Raw genomic sequence first — 23668 nt, forward strand, 5'->3', positions numbered from 1 at the left:
TAACACTGGGTTTTCCTTTATAAACTGCCATTTGCCTAAGGGCCAAGTCTGTTTCTTCTCTATCCTTTGTCCCTCTTCCCACCTCTCCTCCTCATCCAGTCTCTTATTTTTCTTTTATTATTATTAGTAGTAGTAGTATTTTGGTTTTTTGAGGCAGGGTTTCTCTGTGGCTTTGGAGGCTGTCCTGGAACTAGCTCTTGTAGACTGGTCTTGAACTCACAGAAGTCTGCCTGCCTCTGTCTCCTGAGTGCTGGAATTAAAAGCATACACCACCAATGCCTGGCCATCCAGTCTCTTGATGTGTTCTGTTCCCACAGGTTGGAAGACAACCATAAATGATAAGGACTACCAATGTGGATATGTTATTCCCATGACCCACCAGGCAGCTTCTATGGAAACCAAAGTCTGAGTTTGGAGGAGTATGGTTGCAAGGCTGAATCTTAAAGGAATTGGCAGAAGGGCAAGGTTTGCCAGCACCATGCCTGACATGCTAAGACCTCCTAGAGTCCTTCAGCCTTCACCCTCTGAACCATTTCCCTGGCCCCTTTGTGTTTCTGAGCTGTGATTTGCATATCCTTTGGTTTGTCTCTAAATTTTATTTGGGAATTTTCATGGTGTTGGTGAGTGACCTTTTGTTTTTGAGACAGAGTCCAGGACAGCCTGGCACTTGCTATTCAAATAGTCATTTTTAAAACTGGGAACAGTGGCACACATGTGCAGTCCCAGCATTTGAGAGGCTAGGGGAGGAGATTTACAGAAGCTTGAGGCATCCTGAGTCATATAGCAAGTGCCAGGACAGAAGAACTACAGAATGAGACTCTATTGGGAAAAACAAAGATTAAAGAAAATTAAAAGTGAAACTAAACAGTTGCATGAGCAGATAAACTGAATGGAGGACACTGCAGCCCACAGTACCCTTGGAGGACATAATCCTGATGACCAAAAGACCTTCCACAAGGCCCCACCTCCCAAAGACTATCCCTTCCTAATAAAGCCACATTGTAGTCCATGTCTCCTATTCTGGTGGATCTTGGCAGACCCTCAGATAATTTCTAAGCAACAGCATAGGTTGCTGATAAAAACCAAATGTGTGTTGGCAGGGTGTGTGTGTGTGTGTGTGTGTGTGTGAAGTACTTGTAGAGTTCTTGTTGTGTAATACTTCTTCTGCCCACTTCTTTTAGAATCATGGAATCTAGGTCTTTGTGCAAGCCCTATGCTGTTCTATGCAAGCGCTCTCACACTGAGCTGAGTCTCCAGGTCACCCACTATTTCTAACATGACAGTTCGGCAGTGGCAGTGGCAGCATAAGGATCCCTACCACCAAAGTTGAATTCGAAGTTCCTGACCCAGTTCTAGTTGAATCATGAATTTTGGGAATCTTAGGCCCATTATCATCTGTTGAATGTTACTCTCAACCTGGGGTCTAGGATACATACATACATACATACATAAGTGTGTGTGTGTGTGTGTGTGTGTGTAATTACAGGTTGTTCTAGTCATGGTTCCATGCTGTTTATTTATTCATTTATTTATGCATTCTGTGGATCAGATCAAAGGTCGTGCACATGCCAGGCAAGTTATGTATGACTCAATTAAATCCCAAGTCCCTGATTCTGTTCTTGATTGGCCTGACTCTCTTTTTTCTATTCTTGTTTTTGAGACACTGTCTCACATACTCCAGGCAAGCCTAGAACTCGCTGTAGCCAAGGATGATCTTGAACTCCTAGGTGCTGGGATTACAAAAGCATGCCACCATGCTCACCTCTGACTTTGCATTTGCTACTGGGTCCTGACTCTAATTCATTTCTTTACCAATAATGGTGTAGACCTGGAATAGCTCTCTGAATTGGGCCCAAACACACAACAAGGCTAAAAATGTTTCTATAGCACTGTCAACAACCTAATCAGTTCTGGTTCAAGTATTTCTTGCAAGAAAAAAAATATGATGAGCTTGGCTACATCTGTGATCAGTGGCCAGAGAGTCTTGCTGCTGTCTCTATCCCATAGCAGACTCCATGGGCATTGTCCCCAAGGCAAGATTATGTGTTCTTATGGAAATTATGACGTAGATGGCATGACTTGCATGTAAAATATACCCCAGGCTCATGTGTTTAAGCACGTGATCACCAGTTGGTGGCACTGCTTTGAGGAACTGGATCCTCGAGGAGGTGGGGCTTAGCTGGAGATGTGAGTGCTGGGGGCACGGCCTGTGTTCCACCATATGTCACCATATGCTTCCACCACTACAGAGTCACTGTGACTCCCTTTAATGATGGACTCTAGCTTAACTGTGAACTTTTCCTGTCTGAAGCTGCTTTTTTCTCTTGTTTTGGTCACTACAACAAGAATAGTAGCTCTAGTCAACTTACACTGGGATTACTGAGACACATCCTATTACAAGTCATACAGCAGCTGGGTTCCTCATTTGACCACACACTGTTGTAATTTCTTCACTCACTAGGTTTTCTTCAAAAACCATCAGCTATGCCTGCATGTCTAATGGTGCACTTATGACTCCGGTCTCCATCATCTCTTTTCTAATGGCCTTTTAATCTGGTTTTTTTTTTAAAGAACACTGTCCAGTCGGTGTTGAAATCTCTATTGCTTCAAAGATACTTTTGCCTGTCTTTTGTTTGAATTAGGATCCAAGCAAGGATAACATTTTGCATCTGTTTACTATGTCTCTTAAGTATCCTTTAATCCGTGAGATTTTTCTCCATCCTCCCTTTTATGACATTTATGGAAGAAAATGACTCATTTGTCTAGATGAATTTCCTATAATCTGACTTTGGCTGTTCACAGCCTCATGGTATGATTTAATAAGTCCCTCTATTGTGCACCTTTCTCATCCTGTATTTCCCATAAACACTGATCATGAGACATAAAAACCTTTTTTTTTTTTTTGAGACAGGGTTTCTCTGTATTGCTTTGGAGCTGTCCTGGAACTCGTTCTGTAGACAAGTCTGACCTCGAACTCACAGAGATCTGCCTGCCTCTGGCTCCCGAGTGCTGGGATTAAAGGCGTGCGCCACCACCGCCCGGCTGAGATGTAAAAATCTTAATTAGATTCTTTTAGCTGTAACACATCCTGTTCACCTCCTCCCGCACTGTCTTTAGAAGGCACATAACATCTAGCAGTCTCGCTTTTACTGATGTAACCCTGATCAGTATGTGTGTCAGCATGATTCACTCATCACAGTTGTCCCTCAGTATCTGCACAAGGTGCAGCATGCTTCCAGGACTGTCCTGCAAATAACAGAATCTGCAGATCCTCCAGGCCCCTGTATACAATGACTTATTATTTACATAGGACCTGTACATCTCTTCCCATATACTATAACAGCTATACATTATGTACTGTACTGTAATGTAAATGCTGTGTAAACAGGTGTTACACTGTATGGTTTAAGGAATAATGCTAGACAAAACAGACGCAACCATTATAGGCCTGATGACATAGTAAAGGAATGAGATATGAGGCGAACACCGCTAAAATGGGTCTGGCAGCCAAAAGAGAGGAAGGTGAGTTAGGAAACAATTTTGAGGGTTTTTGTTTTGTTTATTTATTTATTTATTTTTTGGTTTTTTTGAGACAGGGTTTCTCTGTATTGTTTTGGAGGCTGTCCTGGAACTCACTCTGTAGACCAGGCTGGCCTGGAACTCACAGAGATCCGCCTGCCTCTGGCTCCCGAGCGCCGGGATTAAAGGCGTGTACCACCAACTCCCGGCCGGTTTTTGTTTTAAGATGGGGCCTCATTATGTAGCTCTGACTCATCTGGAATTTGCTTTGTAGCACAGCCTGGCCTTGATTGGAGGCAACTGCCTTGCCTCAGTCTCCTGCCTCGAACCTAGGATTACAGGTGAGCCACCAAATGTGGCAGGTGACATATTTAGATAAGGAAAAGCATTCATCTGGATAGCTATGAAGAAGCATGCAACACTGCATTTTACAGTGGAGAAATCCGAACCCAGAAAAACCTCTGACAAACCCTACACCTGCTTCCACTACTAGGGAACATTTCCCATCCCTCAGCTGAATGTGAAAACACACACCTGTAATTCTGACACTTCGGAGGTAGAGGTGGGAGGTTCAGGAACTCAAGGCCAGTTTCCTCTGAGGTGAAACCTGGGCTAAGACCATATCTCAGAAAACAAACAAGTAAACAAACCAAAATGACATCAAAACACAAACAACAACAGACACAAAATGAAAAGCCATAGTCTCTTTGAAATGACTGTTAAAGAGGCAGTCCCTGAACCCCTGCCTCAGGTCATCTTACTGCTTCAGACTCCCAAGGGACTACTACCACAGCTGCACACCACCACGGCTCATCTTCTCTTCCCTGCCTCCCCTTCATCACACTCTTCTCCCTCCCTCCCTCCCCTCCCCCTCCCTCCCCTCCCCCTCCATTCCCTCCACCCTTCCTTCCTTCCTTCCTTCCTCCCTCCCTCCCTCCCTCCCTCCCTCCCTTCCTTCCTCCCTCCATTCCCTCCCCCTCCCTCCCTCCCTCCCTCCCTTCCCTCCACGCTTCGTTCCTTCCTTCCTCCCTCCCTCCCTCCCTCCCTCCCCTCTTTCTCTCCTCTCCTCTGGGTCTTGCTATGTAGTGCAGGCTGACCTCAGCCTCTGAAGTGGTTGGTGAATCTGAATGCTGGGATCACAGGAATACACCACCACACTTTCTCTCCTTTTGTAACAAATTTATTGATGAGTAATTTATGTATCATAAACACTCACTATGTGTGTATAGTTCAGTACTTTTTAGTAAGATTCTCCACTTGGGTAAACAACCAAGAGCAGAATTTCATATTAGAATATTTCCCCTTCCCCAGGCAGTGGTGGCGCACACCTTTAATCCCAGCACTTGGGAGCCAGAGGCAGGTGGATCTCTGTGAGTTTGAGGCCAGCCTGGTCTACAGAGTGAGTTCCAGGACAGCCTCCAAAACAATACAGAGAAACCCTGTCTTGAAAGACAAAAAACAAAAAAACAAAAAAACAAAAAAAAGATTATTTCTCTTGCCTCAACAATGATGGTGGTGCATGCCTTTAATCCCAGCCAGCACTCTGGAAGCAGCGGTAAGAGGATCTATGAGTTCTAGCTCAGCCTGGTCTATAGAGTTTCAGGACAGCCAGAGCTTCACAGTGAAATCTTGTCTTGAAAAACAAACAACAAACAAAAGAATATTTCCATTACCTCAACAAGAAAACACTGAAGGTTGGGGAAATGTCTCAGTGTTTAATTCTATTCCATTTATCCTTTTTTTTTTTTTTTTTTTTTGGTTTTTCGAGACAGGGTTTCTCTGTGGCTTTGGAGGCTGTCCTGGAACTCGCTCTGTAGACCAGGCTGGCGTCGAACTCACAGAGATCCTCCTGCCTCTGCCTCCCGAGTGCTGGGATTAAAGGCGTGCACCACCAACGCCCGGCCCATTTATCCTTTTATTTGTATATTTTTAAACCTCATTATTAAGAAAACCTAAATAGAACTGAAGGGCGCAGTAGCTAAAAGCACTTACTGCCTTCTCAGAGGATCTGAGTTAAATTCCCAGTACCCACTGAACACTTCACAATGGTCCAGAACTCCAGTTCCAGAGCATCTAATGCTCTCTTCTGGCCTCAGCAAGTACTGCATGCATGGGGTGTACAGACATACATACACACATACAAGAGAATAAAATAATAAAAACTTTAAACATTGCAAATAGAAGAAACATCACACACCAAAATTAACTGAGATTTCTCAGTGGTTAGAGGACTTACCACACAAGCCTGGGGACTGGTCTTCGGATGCCCAGAACTCATGTGTGGTATAATTCCAGCCTCTGGAGGTAGAGAAAGGAGATCCCAAAGCAGTCTGCCTAGTTAAACTAGCCACTTGGCAAGCTCTAGATTTGACTGAGGAGAGTGAATACAGTAGTGATCAAGGGTGATTCCTGACAGCAACCTTAGGTCTTCACATACACATGCACACCCCAACATGTGCCCACACACAAGCAAACATGCATACATACACATGCATACCACACACACACCAAAGAAAAAAATCAAAATATTTCTAAAATGACCAGTAAGTAGCCATTGTCCTACAGTCCCCAAAGACCCTTGCTCCCACCGTCTCTGAACACTCGTGGACTCCCCCTGCAGTCTAACTAAAGCATCTGGTCCACCCAGTACACAACAGAACCCTGGCCCAGCAGTGAGCAGTACCTGCCATGAATGGTTAGCAGTTTAGGATTACTCTTGGAAAGAATCCAGGCAAGCACTCATTTCTTGGGTATCGACCCACAGTTTGTCACACATCTTGTATGGTCCCCCAAAATCCATGCATTAGAAGCTCAGTTCCCAGCTTGTGACACTCTTGGGAGTTGGTAGAACCTATAGGACAATCAACTAGAGAAAGACATTAGGTCCCCCTGGGGGGAGTGCCTTTGAAGGCTCTTTGCTTATATTGTTATTATTACTGTTACTACTGTTTTTTCATTCTGTTTGGGACTGTCACCCCTGTCTCTCTTCTTAGTCTCCCAGCTGCCATGAAGTGAACAGGCCCCCTCTTCTACGTGTTTCCACCATGACTGTCTTGCTGCCATAGTTTCTAAGTAGCAGGTCCCAGTGATCAGGAACTGAAACCTCTGAAAACATGAGCCAAAACAAGACTTCCTACCTTTCATTTCAGTCTTTTTTTCACTCAACTTTTTAAATATTTTTGAGTTTATTTTTGAGATTGTATTGAGATTACATTTCTCTCTTCCCTTACCCCTGCCCAAATCCTCCCATACACCCCTGCCTGCTCTCCTTCAAATTCATGACCTCTTTTTCATCTCTTGTTATTTCATGCAAATATGTATTTGTATATACATATATATCCTAGAGGCATTTTTTGCTTGTCCTACAGGGCTGCCTCTAGTGACCTTTTTAAACATTTAAAATTATTTCACACGTATTGGTATTTTACCTGCATATATGACTGATGAGGGTGTTACTTCCCCTAGAACTGTAGTTAGAAAAGCTGTGCCTGCCATGTGGGTGCTGGGAAGTGAACCCAACTCCTCTGGAAGAGCAGCCAGTGCTCTTAAACACTGAGTCACTTCTGCAGTCCAGATTTCCCATCTTTTAATTACTCAGATATTATGCCCCACTGACACAAAGCTAGTACCCCAAGAAAATACACAAACTAGAAAAACCAAACAAGATTATGGAATTGTCCACATAAGATAAATCATTGGTGGGAAAGAGGTTGAAATAGAATCTGTCTTTGGTAAGTGTTCTTTTTAAATTTACTCATTACTTTTGTGATGGGTTCCATCCCAATCAGATCTGAAAGTGTTGAGATTATAGGTGTAGGTCAACATGGCCAGCTCATCAAGATGTTGTGATCTTGAGCTTTACACATTTTTGTCCATGAACACACTGATAGCATCAGATAATGAGACTTTTTTGTGTAGGGGTTCATGGTTTCCATTTCATTACTTATAGGTTTGTTTGCTTGGTTTGGTTTTAAGGGACAGGGTTTCTCTGACTGTCCTGGAACTCACTGTGTAGACCAGGCTGACCCTAAACTCAGACCTCTGCCTGCCTCTGCCTCCCAACTGCTGGGATTAAAGGTTTGTGCCACCACTACCCTGCTATTTTTAGTTTTATTAAGACAGAGTTTCACCGGGTGTTGGTGGCGCATGCCTTTAATCCCAGCACTCGGGAGGCAGAGGCAGGCAGATCTCTGTAAGTTCGAGACCAGCCTGGGCTACCAAGCGAGTTCTAGGACAGCCTCCAAAGCCACAGAGAAACCCTGTCTTGAAAAACCAAAAAAAAAAAAAAAAAAAAGAAAAAGAAAAAAGAAAAAGAAAAAAAAAAAAAACAGAGTTTCTGTGTGTAGCCCATGGCTATCCTGGAACTCATTGTGTAGACAAGGCTGGCCTTGAACTCAGAGATCCATTTGCCCCTGCCTCCTGAGTGCTGGGATTAAAGGTTTGGGTCACTACCACCTGGCTGTTGTTTTTTTTTAAATGTCAAACGTTTGGTGCATGTATGATGCATGATATATGTGGTGTCTGTGTATAATGTATGTATGTGTGTGGGCACCAGTGTAGAGGTCAGATGACAACTTAACAAAAGCCAGTTTTTCCCTTCTACCATGTGGGTCCTGAGGCTCTAACATAGGTTATCAGGATTGGCAGCAAGTGCCTTTACCCCCTCCATCTTATTTCACTTACCCTCATAAGGTTTTTAAAATTTTTTTCTAGTATTTAATATTTTATTTAGATTATCATTACATCATTTTCCTTCTTCTCTGTCCTCCCTTCAACCCCTCCTATGTACCCTTTTACATCATTCAAATTCATGGTTTTTCTTTATTGCTGTTGGTGTGAGTGTATTCCCAAATGTATAAAAAGAACCTGCTCAGTCTGTATGTCACTTGTATGTGTGTGCTCTTCCCTGAAAAAGACTATTTCTCCAGCTCTCAGCATTCCTTAGCTGCCTATAGTTCTTTGTCTAGGGTTGAGGCCTCTCCCCCTTCCCCACTCATGAGCATGTCTATTGGTGTCATACTTATGCAGGTTGTTTAGGAAGCCACATTGATGAGACTTCATGGTTGCAGCTTCTCTGACAAGGAGACATTGTCTCACTGCAGATTTCCTGATCCTCTGCTCTTGCAATCTTTCCACCTTCTCTTCAGCAAAACTCCGTGGATCTTGGGTGATGAAGTTCTGTTGTAGCTGACTCATTTGGGGCTAGGCTGTACAATTCTGCATTTTGATTGGTTGTACTTTTCTGCAATGGTCTTTGTTGCAAAGATTATAACTTCCTTGATGATGCATAAAGAGTTCACTTATCTGTGGGTATGAGCATATATATTTACCTCATTTGATTTTTTTTAACACGAGATACAAATGCTTTTTAACAGTTGGTCATTTCATGGGCCAAGTGGTGGAATCCAGGACCCAGCAGTAAGGGTCAGCACAACTGCCAAGCAATAGGCGAGCACATCACTGTCTCACATATGGCCTTTCATGTTGCTGATTACAGGGGCTGGTGTCATTCATCAATTGCATGTACACCAGTGGGCACTGTCCTTGTGAACTGGCCCTTTGGTACCCTAGCTTGATGGACTAACTGCATGAGGCTGATGTCCATGATGGCAGCAATCTAATGAAAAGCACTGCATTGATTTTTAAAGGGGTTTATAGAAAAAAAAAAAGAAGAACCACATCCTTCAAGAGTATATCTGAAGAAATTCAGGAGAGAAATAAACACAGATTGCACATGAGGATTACAGACCTGGGCCGTCCTCAGGCTCAGGGAAAAGAATAAAGTCCAGACAGTCCCTGCTGTGTATCAACTACTAAGTTTTGTATTTTATGATACTAGGAAAGTAATACATATGCAGTAGAAACTGAAGTTTGAATTTTGACTATTTCCTTGAACTAGTGTTGGCTGTTTGCAGAGAACCAATAAAACTCCAGATATGTAATTGCTACATAAATTACAAGGAAGTCAATTCCTTAATGTATTTAAAAATGTGATTTAAAGATCAAAATGACAATGACAACGATCCAGTTTTATCTTAGAGTTTTTGGTTATTGGGCTTGTTTTTTCAGGGCTGAAAATGGAACCCCAAGTCTTGAGTACTTCATCACTGAACTGTGCTCCTTGCCCTTAGACTGGTCTTTAAAATCATTTAAAATTTCAGTTTTCAAAAGCCAGATGTGGTGTCACACACATGTAATCCCAGCACTAAGGGGACAGAGGTAGGCGGATCTCTGAGTTTGAGGCAAGCTTGGTTTACAGAGCAAATTCTAGGAGAGCTGGGGCTACAAGAGAGAAACCCTATATCAAAAAAACAAAAGTAAAATAAAATAAAATTACTGCTTTTCCTTCCTTCCTTCCTTCCTTCCTCTTTTTTTTTTTTTCCGAGACAGGGTTTCTCTGCAGCTTTGGAGGCTGTCCTGGAACTCTCTCTGTAGACCAGGCTGGCCTCAAACTCACAGAGATTCACCTGCCTCTGCCTCCCAAGTGCTGGGATTAAAGGTGAAAAGCACCACCACCTAGCCAGTTTTCTTAGTTTTTAATTTTTATTTTATGTACATTATTGTTTTGCCATGGGAGTCGGCTTCCCCAGAACTGGAATTACAGACAGTTGTGGGCTGCCATGTGGGTGCTGGGAATTGAACTGGGTCTTCTGGAAGAGCAGTCAGGGCTCTTAAACAGGGTGCCACCTCTGCAGCTCCTACAGTTTTCTTGATTAGCTCTACGAAATTTGAGATCGAGACAAAACAATGAAGGTTCCCCAATTTGGCTTACTGTTAAGGAAACAGACTGACAAGCCTTCTCTATTATTGCTAATGACAGGGCTAGGGTGAGAATGCAAACCTGAATTCTCACTTAATGCCTTTTCTAACCTCTAATAAGTAAGCTGTTGTTGAATGTCTTCATTTCTCTGGTGAGTCCAACCATGAACGGCTCCTTGGAGAGAGCTAGAAGACCCTTGCCAGTACTCTGCCTCTTCATACTCCAGTAAGTAAAGCCTCGGCAGACTGCTTCTCACATTCTGGTCTAGTGAATCAGTAGACCAAAAGCATCTATAGAACCTTGCATTATAAATGTTGCAGCAATGACCCGGTGGTCTTTGTGGGTCCTCATTATCTCAGGTTTCCCCTTGCCCTGGGAGGGGAGACTTCAGACACCCAGCCACCTGTATCATCTCCAGTTTTCTTATGAGAGATGGAGATGAGGGAAAACTGCCCCTACTTACCAGCTGATAGTCATTTCTACCTGATGCAGACATTAAAAACCAAATACCATTATTACATCTTATATATTATATATATTACATCTTGTTGTTTTGTTTTTTGGTTTTTTGAGACAGAGTTTTTCTCTCTGTGTATAGCCCTGGCTGTTCTGGAACTAACTTGGTAGACCAGGCTGACCTCAAACTCACCAAGATCTGTCTGCCTCTGCCTCCTGGGTGCTGGGATTAAAGGCATGTGACATGACCTACTGGGCTAAATGACAATTCCTTAATACCCACTCTGTTTTTACTTTGCTCCAGTTGTCTTAAAGATGTGTTTTACAATTTGTTTGAATCGCTATCCAAGTGGAATTAACATATTGCATTTAGCACTACTTGTGTTTAATTGCAAATGTTGCTTTTTAAAGGATTCTGCAACTTTGACTTCATTGTAGCTGAGCCATTTTCCAATGTAGTTGTGTCAATTCCAATCCTACAGTTTGAGGTTCATTTCTTCTTCCCTTTTTGGTTACTGCCAGACATTTTGTTGCCTGTCTACTAGAAAGTCACATTCTGAGAAGACATTTGAGCATTTTCATCAAATACTGGGCAGTCAAGAGTTTCAGAAAACACTTTGTACTCACACGAAATATAATGTGCCTCTACCATACCTGAAAATCACATTCTTGGCTCCCAAGCATGTCAGGAACATCCTATTGCATACTTTTGGCTTTTGTTTTGCTTTCAGTGCTGGTAGATCAAATCCAGGTCTCCTGCGTGTTAACCACAGGCTTTCCCAATGAACTATACACATCCCAGCCCTCTATTATGTATTAATGAAATAATAAAGATGACAGATAAGTATAAGCTGCTTAGAATTTCCTAAGATGTGACTATTACTGATTTTTTTTGTCTCCTGTGAAAATCCTTTGAACATATGTGAGGCTGAGACCAGAAGTTAGTACTTACCAAAATTCCTGTAACCACTTTTCTCCCTTCGGAGTACCTTACTTGGCAGGCTATTTGCTCCGATGAGGTCATAATGCTTACTTTGTGGAGGTTTTTTGTTTGTTTTCTGAGACAGGGTTTCTCCATGTAGCCCTGGCTGTCCTGGAATTTGCTCTGTAGACCAGGCTGGCTTCAAATTCACAGAGATCTGCCTACCTCTGCCTCCCAAGTGCCAGGATTAAAGGCATGCGCCACTACAGCCCAGGTGTGGAGTGTCGGGATTATAGGCATGCGCCACTACAGCCCAGGTGTGGACTCATCTTTTGTCAGTTACACCTTTAGGAGGAATCAGCTTTTAAACAAAACGAACATTAGCTGGCAAAAAGCTGAGGTCATAGGGACAAAGATTTCTGGAAGGAAGAGTTGACAGCCTTTGCTATAAGCTTACCTCTTTCTCTGGGCTATGTGGGCTTTATTCTATGTTGTAATGGTGACAGCACAACTGACCTGATGTCCAAAGTGCTTGGCTGATTCTTGATTTCCAAGTCATGCAAACGCCCTCAATACCACATTTTACATAGAAGGGGGGAGGATAAAAGCATTCCTGGTAATAGAGTGGCATCTTAGAGGTGGAAGAATACCAAAAAAGGTTCCTCTTTGGTGAAGATAAACTGTGTTGAGTATTATGCTATAGAATAGCTGGCATATTTTAAAGATCTTTCCTTTTGTGAACACATTTCCTTGCGGATGTTCCCAGAGAACATCGTGATCTATCTTAAGTGTGAAGAGTGATATTCTACATTGCCATTATATTTATATCTATCGTAGAGAAATGTCTAAAAAAGAAGGCAAGTCAATAAAAATAAAGATTTAAACTTTCGGGTAAAGCAAACGCCATCTACTCAACATGTCAGCCTCCTTGATTCTTTCAGAGACAAGAGACGAGGTGCAAGCTTTTGCCTTCCATTTTCCTCTTATAAACCAAAAGACATCTTTGGTTCCGGAAGAGCTTTAGAAATGTGACGTCTGATAAATGTTGGCAGAACTGGTGCATTCCCAGAATAAATTCTGTATGCTCAGCGTTTCCTGCCCAAACTCATTCATAGGTTCGCTGATCAAGAAACTGCCCACCACAGAATTGGCTGAAGAGAAATGTAGGCATGGCAGAACGTGAGCTACTATATTGAGAATTCGTGGCTAGAGTCAACTGGCTCATCAAATTAGACTCATGATGGAACAATGACTACTATGATACACATGGAGTTTACAATTTACAAGTTTGGGTAAGGGAGCTAGAATGTCGCACGCAAAAGAAAACATTACTCTTTCTCTTCCCTTCCCAGCACATTTCCCTGTTCTCAGTTTTCATTCTGTCCTATAAGGAAACTTATGACTCTGCCTCCTCCCTCCCCCCAAATTAGAAAAAACCACCCGGGTCTGCAAAGACGAGAAAGCATCCCCCCCAGGCGAAGTTTTTTTTTTTTGTTTGTTTGTTTGTTTTTCGAGACAGGGTTTCTTTGTGGCTTTGGAGGCTGTCCTGGAACTCACTCTGTAGACCAGGCTGGTCTCGAACTCACAGAGATCCGCCTGCCTCTGCCTCCCGAGTGCTGGGATTAAAGGCGTGTGCCACCAACGCCCGGTCCCAGACGAAGTTTTATCTAACTCAGAAGAAGAGCAGTGGGTGCAGAAAAGACATACGAAGGGGGATTTAAAAAACTACAAATCTTACACCTGTAGCTAGGAAAACAGAATGTGACCAAAAGAAAAAAGAACCAAAAAACTCGCGCATCTAGACAGCTTGGTGATCTCGGGCATACGGCTGCGGTTCGAACCTGAGCTGCGCCTCAGCCAGTACCGAGGGTGGGCCAGCGTGTAAACTGGCTGGGATGCGAGGTACCCAGGGCGCCCCGCCCCGCCCCACCACGCCCCGCCCCTGGGCGCCCGCGCGCCAGCCAATCGGACGCGCGGGCCCCTTCCCATCGGCGACTCCACCCCCGTGCCCGGGATGTTGGGCCCCCGCGGCGTGACGCGAGCACGGCGGCTCCGCCCCCTGCGTCTCTGGCCTCGCTGGCCTTGGGGGGATGGTTTCATCATGGCGTCAATGCAGGTGAGCGGAGCTGCTGCAGCGGGGCGGGCGTGGGGGCCGCCGAGACGGGGCGAGCGTCGGCGCGGGGGCGGCGTCCGGGGCCGTGGCCCCGGCTCCGGGAGGCCTTCCCTGACCTCGGGGCGTGGGGGATCACCGGTCGGCGAGCGGAGCGGGGGTGTCGGCCGGTGGCCGCGGCCAGTGGCGGCCGCGAAGTTGTGGCATAAAGGCGGCTGAGGGGAAGAAAGGGCGAAGTTCGGCGTGCGCTCCGCGGTGGGGGCTCGGCTCCGCGCCCCCGCTCGAGGACGGCCGCTGCTTGGCTCCCAGGCCCCGGGGGAGATGCTTTCCTCTCCCCCCCCCCCTGCGCTCCCCGGCGGGGTGGAAACAGCTGTGCCCGCCGCCGTCGCCTGCGGTCCGGGCGGCCCGAGACCGGCAGAGCGTGGGGCAGCCGGGGAGCGCCTCGCCGAGGACGGCCGCTTGCCCACGGCCCTCCGGGGCCTCTGCCCGGCCTCCCACGCGCAGCCTCGGAACGCACGGCCCCTGCTAGCTCCTCTTGGATCTTCATCCCGTGCCCCGTGGGTGCCTCCTTCTGTCAGCCCGCACTCCGCGGGGCAGTCCCTGGCACCCCACCTCTCTTTCGAAGCCGCCCTTCGCCCGCGTCCCCAGCGTCCTGTGCCACCCAGGGTGCGAGCCTGCTCCTCGGCCTCGGGAGAAACTCGCTCTTAATATATATATTTTTCCTTAGGATGCCCCACCCTTGCGGACTCGGTAAGGCTTTGCCCTTCTTCCCCAGACCTTTAAAACCTTAGTTTGGTAGAAGGCGCCTGTTAACCCGTGCCCTATCAATCTGACTTGATAGTGGTTTTCTTGCCTTCCAACTTAATGTACTCCTTTTTTCCCCTTCGAAATCCAAGAAAAAAATTTTTTTTCAGGCAAAGATGGCAGCAACCACAGTTGTAGTTTCTAGAGATTGCATTATCTATAGCTGGCGTTTAATTTACAGATAAGGTTAGCGGTGTTAAAGCACATAGGGAGAAGGGGTAGAACTCTTGTAGAGTGTCAGTGGAACGCCTTTTGGAGTTTTAACACCCTCTTGAGTAAAGAGAGAAACCACATTTTCCTTAGAAGAATTTTTGGCTTTTGTTTCTAGAAGAATAAGCAAGATCCCGTTGTTGGCGCTTCTCTGTGCTGGAAATGTTTTTCATTCTTGCGCATCCCCCCCCCCCCGCCCCCCACTGTCTCTTTCAACCTGCTTTCCGTACAATACTCTCTGCTTTTGCCTTTGCGTGTCCCTCTGACCTCTCCTGCAGAACAATAAAACTGCAAGTAACATTTCTAGTTGAAGAGATGTCACGAAAATGGTGCAGCAAAAACAAGAACAATTTCAGGAAACGTTATACTTTACACTCTCCCCAGAGACGTTAGAGAAGTTTCGTCATCTGAGGCCAAAAACGGAACTGTAGAGCACCAGTTGGAAAGCAGATGGGCCATATGATTGCTTTAACATTTTTATCTGTATTAAGACATTATTATTTGTTATGACCTTTTGAAGATGAGCTGTCTTAAGATACAGGCGTGATTTAAGACTAAAAATAAAGATTAAAATCCACACACTTGGGATTGTATTTGGTTTTGGCAGGAGAGCTGGTTAACTTTTACTACACTTCAAGTATTTGGAAAAAGCAGGTTTGTATGTAAGAGAGATTGGTATTTTTGGTATTCACTCTGTGTCTTCAGCAGTGGGGAAAATGTTTTTTATGCCTGGTCTGAGCCTCAACCACTGCCTTAGACTCGTGCACCAGGTTTTCATTCCTTTGTCTTCTGATTAGCATGGGGAACTGACCCCTTCTGTTTCAGTTAAGGTTAAATCTTGACCTTTTGTGTGATAATTTTTTCGGGAAATAGCATTTTGAGGAAGATTTATTTTTATTGTGTTTGTGTTGTGGGTGTGTGCATGTGAATGCAGGTGCCTGTCTAGGCCATTTCTGATAGACTGGAGCTGAAGTTGTATTAAATAGGTGCTTTCAAGTTGCCGGATGTGGGGTGCTGAGAACCAAATCAGGGTCTTCTGCAAGAGTAGTTCTTGCTTTTAACAAATGAGCTATCTCTCTGGTTTCATAGCATAGTCTTTTTTTTTGTTGTTGTTTTTTTGTTTTTTCGAGATAGGGTTTCTCTGTGGCTTTGGAGGCTGTCCTGGAACTAGCTCTGTTGACCAGGCTGGTCTCGAACTCACAGAGATCTGCCTGCCTCTGCCTCCCGAGTGCTGGGATTAAAGGCGTGGGCCACCAACGCCCGGCTCATAGCATAGTCTTTGAAGGACACTTTGGTATGTTTTTTATTTCTGTATCTTTGCACAAAGTTTATTTCCTGACCATTTTGACAGCAGAAGTTAGTTCTTTTCAAAATAACTTAAATACACAGTGTAAGTGAATAAATGTGTTCATTAACTTAGTATTTTTAGATAAGATTTCCATATCTTACTACAGAGGGTATTATTATTATTGCTGAAGAAGAGATTACTTATGCTGCAGTCAGAGCTGTATTTTAAAAACAATCCATACTGTGCACATGTAATGTGGGATTTGATCACTTGATAGCAATGGAGTAATTTTTATATGCAATAAAATCAAGTTAGGGCAGTCTATCAGTTTCTTATTAGAGGATATGAAATTTAAAGCTGAGGTTATAATTGTCAATCAATCAATCAATCAATCATCATTTTGGTTTGGCTTTCTTGGAACTTGCTCTGTAGACCAGGCTGGCCTCTTTCTCAGCTATCTGCCTGCCTCTGCTTCACAGGTTCTGGGATCAAATGTGTCTGCCAACACTGCCCACATTGTTTGTATGTGTTTTATGTTTTTGGCTGTATGGCCCAGGCTGACATCAAATTTGAGATTTTCCTGCCTGGGTCTCCTGAGTGCTAGGACTGCAGGTGTGTTCCACTATGCCTTGCTTGGCTGCCATGTTTTCTGTCTGCTTCTCAACTTCCTTCTGTACACAACAGTTTCTGATAGTATACTGAGATAGATGATGTTGGAGTCTGGAAGCACATAGCCAGGGAGCTGTGCTTGAGCTGTCAGGGAGGCAGGGCCTTCATTCTGCTGTTGCTAATATTCATCAGTACAGCTCAGTGTGATGCTCTTCACACTGGGATGCCTTCTTTCCCATTTGCTTCCCCTCCCCTTCCTACTAGTTCTTTTTAAAATAGTCAGAAGTCACCAAGTAGGATTCCAAGATATTTTAAGAACACTTTCTTTAAAACAGTTCTTTTTATATATATATTTATTTTTATATGTATGGGTGTTTTGCCTGACATGTATGTCTGTATATCACATGCATGCCTGGTGTCTGAAGAGGCCAGAAGATGGCATTAGTTCCTCTGAAACTGGAGTTATATAATTTTGAGCCACCATGTGGGTGCTGGGGCTGGATCCTGGGTCGTCTGGACTCTTTTAACTGCTGAGCCGTCTTTTCAACCCTAAGAACTCCTTTTTTTGTTTTTTTGTTTTTTTTTTCCAGACAGGGTTTCTCTGTGTGACAGCCCTGGTTGTCCTGGAACTCGTGCTGTAGACCAGGCTGGCCTCAAACAGAGATCTTCCTGCTGCTGCCTCCTGAGTGCTGGGATTAAAGGAATGCACCACCACAGCCTAGAGAAATACTTAGTTTGACTTTCATACATATTTTCCAAATTTAGAATTTAGCCATTTTGCTCAGATTCCTTTTAAAATAGATTTTTTAAATTTTACCAGATTGAAGCTGGCCATGGTGGAGCAAAACTTTAATCCCAGCACTTGGGAGGCAGAGTCATGCGGATCTCTGAGTTTGAGGCCTGTCTGGTCTACAGAGTGAGTTCAAGGACAGCCAGAGCTACATAGTGAGACCCTGTCTTAACAACAACAATTATTTTTTAGCTTGATTGGGACAAGGTGACTAGCTAAGGCAAAGGACTCCTAAATTTACCTGGTATGTTTTCCTAATCTGATCCCTTTTATGTCTGTAGTCTTAGGAATTTAGCACATAATAGCTGATGCTTGTCAGCTCTAAATAAAGTAATTGCGTTCTTTGAGGATCCTCCTCCCTCCCTCCCTCCCTTCCTCCCTTCCTCCCTCCCTCCCTCCTTCCTACCCTTCTTTCCCTCCTCTCCCCCCTTTCCTCTTTGTGACAGGGTCTTACCATGTAGCCATGGCTGTCTTGGAATTGGTTATGTAGAAATGAGCTCACAGGTCTTTCTGCCCCTGCTTCCCAAATGGCTGGAATGAGCAGTGTGCACCAGTAATAACAGTCCTGGGTTTTCATCCTCTTGTCACTTAGTTGGATCTTACCTTGGATTGTTCACAGCACTTTGTTCAAGTTATTGGCTATAGGGATTGAGAGAGGTAGCATATGGGTTCATAGAATATTGTCATAGTAATCTGGTTGCCTTGACTGATGCTACCTTCCTATTTGTTGATGTCATAATTAAGGTTTTTGTATAATCAGAAATTGGAAAATTGTCATCCTGGATCCTGAAGCTTATTTATTGACTATTGGGGAACTTGAATTCTGATGTCTGAGACTTGCTGGATTCTTTGTAATAGGGTAGCCAGAGGTGTCAGAGCAAGTGCCAAGGGACAATGGAATCTACATAGTGTAGAACTGACATACCTGATCAAAAGCATAAAATGATGATAATCCTGTCCTTTTTATATATTTATTTATTTTTTGCATTCTATCACTTAGGCTTTATAGGATCTCTTGTATTTTTGTCTTGGAAGTATATCAATCTTTAACCCTTCAAGCTCCCTTCCTCAATGGTTCCATGAAAGCAGGAACCAATACTCTATCTTTTAAATGTGGACAAAGCTTGACAGTATAATAAAGATTTGTTAATCACTTGCCACTTCAAGAAGCATTCATGAATAGCAAATTCTGCTGTAGTTAATTCTACTTCAGGAAAATCTGTTAAGCAGTGGCAAGGTTGAATAGCTACACAGGAACATTTTAAAATTTAGATTCACATTATGTAGTCCAATATGATGTTCATTGTCTTGTTATGTGTTTGTAAAAACTTTTTCTAAGTACTTTTGTATTTCTTCATCTGGATTCTCAACTACAGTTTTGTAAAAGTCATTACTATTATTATGACCTAGCCGTTTCTGTAAGCTACTTATTTGGGGAAATGACCTTCAAAATTATATAGTAGTGAAACATCAGAAACCAAGTTCTGGAAAGGAGTGATGCTGTCCATGTGTAGGTGACAAAGACTTTATGAAGTTTGGCATTGTTGAGAAGTTCTTGGGACAACTGGTTAGTTAGCTTTTCGGGCAAGACTTCAGCAGATGAGTTAGGGATTCCCTGCTCAGTGGTAGCATATTTGTCTAGTGTACTTGAGGCTCCAGCTTGCATCGTCAACATTCAAAAGAAGAAACAAGTACTTACCAGGACATTGATTTATAACCTCTGTTGATAAAATTGAAAGGAAGCTGGTGTGGCAGTGTACACCTTCATCCTCAGCACCCAGGAAACAGAGACAGTCAGATCTCAGTGTGTTCTGGTCTACAGAGCCACTTCCAGGACAGCTAGGGCTACATAGTTGAGACACTATCTCAAAAGGGAGTGGGGGGGGATCTTCCTTAACCTTTTTTTTTTTTTTTTTGGTTTTTCGAGACAGGGTTTCTCTGCAGGCTGTCCTGGAACTCACTCTGTAGACCAGGCTGGCCTTGAACTCACAGAGATCCGTCTGCCTCTGCCTCCCGAGTGCTGGGATTAAAGGCGTGGGCCACCAACGCCCGGCTTCCTTAACCTTCTTAATAAAATTGCTTTATGGATCAAGTTACGTGTATATCAGATGTGTACTTAGAAAATTATAGTGGTTTTACTGTTTAAAGACACTTCTTTATTAAGGAGAATTAAAAGTATGATCTGGCATCTTTCAGATGATATACTTGTGTTTAGTATTTACCTAAACTAGACACTTGCTTGATGGCGTCCATTGCATTACTCTGTAATTGGTATCTGCTTATGATTAATATCAGCAAATACTTGTGTTTTAAAAGTTTCCCTACTTGATAGTTTTTGACTATTGGTTTTTGATTACAAAGAAATCCTCTGAGGAATAAAAACATGGGCTCTGGGATCAGAGGCTGCAGAATGGAGTGCTCTCACTAACTGAGAACCTGAGTTACACAACCAGCAGTGTGCATGTAGTGCTTAAGACAGAGCAGAAGAGGTAAACATGTATAAAAGTGCTTTTTTAAAATTTTCTTTCAAAACAGGATGTCCTAATCATGTAGCCCAGAGTGGCTGCAAATTTGTAATCCTCCAAGTGCTGGGATTACAGGCATGTACCATTACACCCAGCTATAAATTTGCTTTTTTTGAATTCTCTTCCCCAAACATGTTTTTTTCCTTGTTGATACTTGCCGACTTCTTTCTGAACTAGGAACTTTAGATTCATCCTACTCCATCATCAGACCATCTGCAAATTACGTCAATTCTACCTGCAAAGGAGATCCAGAATGGAATTGTCTCCTCTTCTACATCACATCATCATCATTCCTTTCTGGATTTCGTATTGGCAGTTTCACTGATGATTTACTCCTTCATCCTTGGACCCTTATGGTCTTCTTTCCAACCAATTAGACGCTCAGCAGAAGGCAATGGCCACTTCAATCTCAAGCTGACTGTGGCTTCCTTATTCTGTTCAGGCTGTTATGGGACTAAGGCAGTGATTCTCAGCTTGTGAGATGTGACCCCTTTGGGGGGGGTTGCATATCAGATATCCTGCATATAAGGTATTTACATTGCAGTTCATGACTAGCAAAATTACAGTCATGAAGTAGCAATAAAGTAACCTTATGGTTGGGGTCACCAAACATAAGGAACTGTACTAAAGGGTCACAACATTAGGGATGTTGAGAACCACACCTTAACCTCTCCTGTCATGTATTGGTTCTTCGCTGTTCCCACCTCAGGTGTTTGCTCCTTTCCCCATTCAGACCTTTAGATGCATTCCTTTGGTGAGACTTTCTCTGACTACCCAGTACAAAAAGCATTCCTCCTCTTTGCTGGTTAATTCTCACATTGCTGAGTCCCTTGGATTTGTGATTTTAGTGGAAGTTAATGAGCTCATCATTTCCTCTTCATGCACTTGGATGGCTGGAATATAGGAGGCCCTCTGTAAATGATGAATGAATAAGCACTGTCTAGAATCTAGTAAACTGGATTTGATTCTAGTTTTGCATTTTAAAGCTGTATAACATTTTTTCTCACTAAGCATAAAATAGGGATGAAAAACAGATATGTTTGATAAAATTGAAGTTTATCTCATGTCATGAATTTTTGAGTTGCTTGTGAGTTTTAACTGTGATGCTGCAGGCCTCCAGGTTTAAACTTTCCTACAAGGGTTTTGTTTGTTTGTCCTTTTGATTTCTGGTCTTTGTGTTGACTATCAGTAGGAAAAAGAAAGATTTCTTTCATGATTATGTGTCATGTACTCTTTATTTTCACATCACAGGAAGGAGAGTGGAAGTATGGATTCCAGTTAGTGTGCATTCTCAGCCAGTTGTCTTCATAATTTGAGATTTGGCCAAGTAAGATTACAAGCTTTCTGTGTCAGTTGTAAAGACCTACTTTTCCCTTTAAATTGAAGTATATGGGCTGGGTTCTAGCTCACTGGTAAAGTTATGCTTACACAAGAAGCTTGTTCTATATGTAGCACTGCCCTCTCCAAAATTAATTATTTAAGAATTCATTTGTTATAAAGTGTATATTTTAAGGCCTCTAATATATCCACCTCCATGAATAGTGTTTCTTACATTTCCATCAACTGAAAAGAAACCTACTGTATGCAGTTACTCCCATGTTTCTCTTTCCCCTGACCTCAAAAAATCCCTGTGCTCTTCAGATTTTAGGGCTTTGGCTGTTCTGGCTGCGTTTGTAAGCTTTGCTTGCTTTGAGTTTATCTGTGGTGAAGATCTTACCAGAGTCTCAGTGGGGTTGGGGACCAATAATAGTCCATTTTATAGTTGTAAGGGGTTTCTTTATCCATTTGTCAAGCTGATTTTGTTTCCTGTTTTCCTTCATCAATTGATAATTCAGATTATTCCTGTATTGTGATAAGCAGTGCTGTTAAAACAGCATTTAAGGTATTTTTTGTGTACAGGCACATTTTAATTTGCATATTGAGTGGAGTTTTATTTTGACTTTCTAGTCTATAAAGAACATTTTCCTTAATGCTGTGTACTCATAACACTTGATACTTCTGACTTCATTTCCTCCATAAAGCATTTATGTGATACCAGCTGGATGCTTTCCAGTTCAATCCAGTTTGTATACTGACCAGAGTTAGTACAGGTCCTTCAAGGCTACCACCTACTTAGATACTGGTTGCAAGCATAGAGTCCCAGGTTACTCCCAAATTTTGTCTGACTAGACTCCAAATTGGAGATTCTCAGCTAACTCATTCTCCTGCCTTTTCAATAATATTCTTGCACTGACTCATAGTACTCCAAGACAGTGTACACAATTAGTTGTGTGTTAGGAAGGATTTTTTTTTTACTTTATTGTTGGCAGTTTTGTCTTTGCCTCTTGAGTATTAATATTATAGACCTGAGCCATCACTCCTGACTATGAAGGGTTTTTTTGTTTTTCTTTTTCTGTCTTCTCTCCCTCTCCCTCCCTCCCTCCTTCTTTACCTCCCTCCGTCCCTCCTCCCCCCTCCAGGGTCTCTCTATGTAGTCCTGGTTGTCTACAAATAGAACAGGCTAGCTTTGAACTCAGCAGAACACACAGCCTCTGTCTGCAGAGTGCTGGGAGTAAAGAGAGGTGTTTGTTGACTACTTCACTTAGCAGAGTTAAGGTATTTTAAAAGGATAGGAATGAAGAGCCAGATGAGTGAGATTCCTAAGGGTCCTGAGTTTTGGAGTCTGTTCCTTGGAGTTGAAATGCATATGAGTTCTTGCTTATTCCAGAGGTTCTCCAAACACAGCTCTTCTAGACTTCTTTCCCTTGAGACAGAGTCTCATGTGTACCAGCAGAGTGTCAACCTACTGTGTAGTTGAGCTTGAACCTGAATTTCTGCTTGAACCTGACCTTCCAATCCTCCTATCTCTGTCTCTTTAGCTGGGTTGCTAGGAATGCTCCCTTAGGGTCTGTTTATGCAGTGCTGGGGTTTGAATGCAATTAGGTTTTCATACATTCTGGGAAAGCAGTTTAGCAACTAGACTACTTACCTATTGTCTTGTGGATTTTTGAGGTTTTGTTAAGGGGTATGATTGACGTAGTCATCACCTGGAGGTCACTGGTCATCACCTCCAACTTAGAGGCTTTTCCTGTAGGTTGGGAGGGTGGGTCCCCAGTGTTCTAACCCTATTTCCCTGATTGGATCCTTTGATCATCTTCCTTCTCAAGATAGCATGGAGGCCCCAGTTAACTCTTGTGTGACTAACATATAAAGAAGATAATTTCAGAGATTCCAAGGGATTTAGGAACTGAGTGCCACACGATTGTAAGATGATCTAATACAGCTATCCCTCGGTGTCTGTGTGGGGATAGGTCCTCAATTCAGGCTACCAAAATTCCTGGTTGATCAAATCCTTACGTAAATTGACATAACATTTTCATATACCTTATGTAGATCCACGTGTGTGTGCACATGTGAGAGTGTTTCATGAACAGGGTAGCCTAAGCTGGCTTCAAATTTTCTGTCCCTCATGACTCAGCTTCCCAGCTGCTGAGACCTATCTCTGTATACTTTAAATAATCTCTTGATTATTACAGCTTAATACAGTGTAGTGGTATGTGGCAGTATGCTGTTTTTTTTCTTGAATAATGACAAAAATGTGTTTATTACAGATGTAACCCGAGCCCCACCCCAAAGTCACTGTCTAGCCCAGACTGGCATTGAAGTCACTCTGTAGCCCCGTCCTGCCTCTGCTTT

At 43.2% G+C, this 23668-nt stretch overlaps 1 protein-coding gene across 1 annotated transcript in view; it reads left to right on the plus strand.

The window, feature by feature from the left end:
• The first annotated feature begins 13652 nt into the window (after positions 1 to 13652).
• Positions 13653 to 23668, plus strand: part of Ube2w (ubiquitin conjugating enzyme E2 W) — a 56504-nt gene continuing 46488 nt past the window's right edge. Inside the window, exon 1 of the mRNA XM_040741411.1 lies at positions 13653 to 13773. Coding sequence (XP_040597345.1) covers positions 13672 to 13773 — 102 coding nt within the window. The 5' untranslated portion in view covers positions 13653 to 13671. The remainder of the gene's footprint in view (positions 13774 to 23668) is intronic.

This window comes from Mesocricetus auratus, unplaced genomic scaffold (assembly GCF_017639785.1).
Source record: "Mesocricetus auratus isolate SY011 unplaced genomic scaffold, BCM_Maur_2.0 Super-Scaffold_6730, whole genome shotgun sequence".
Lineage (NCBI taxonomy): Eukaryota > Metazoa > Chordata > Mammalia > Rodentia > Cricetidae > Mesocricetus > Mesocricetus auratus.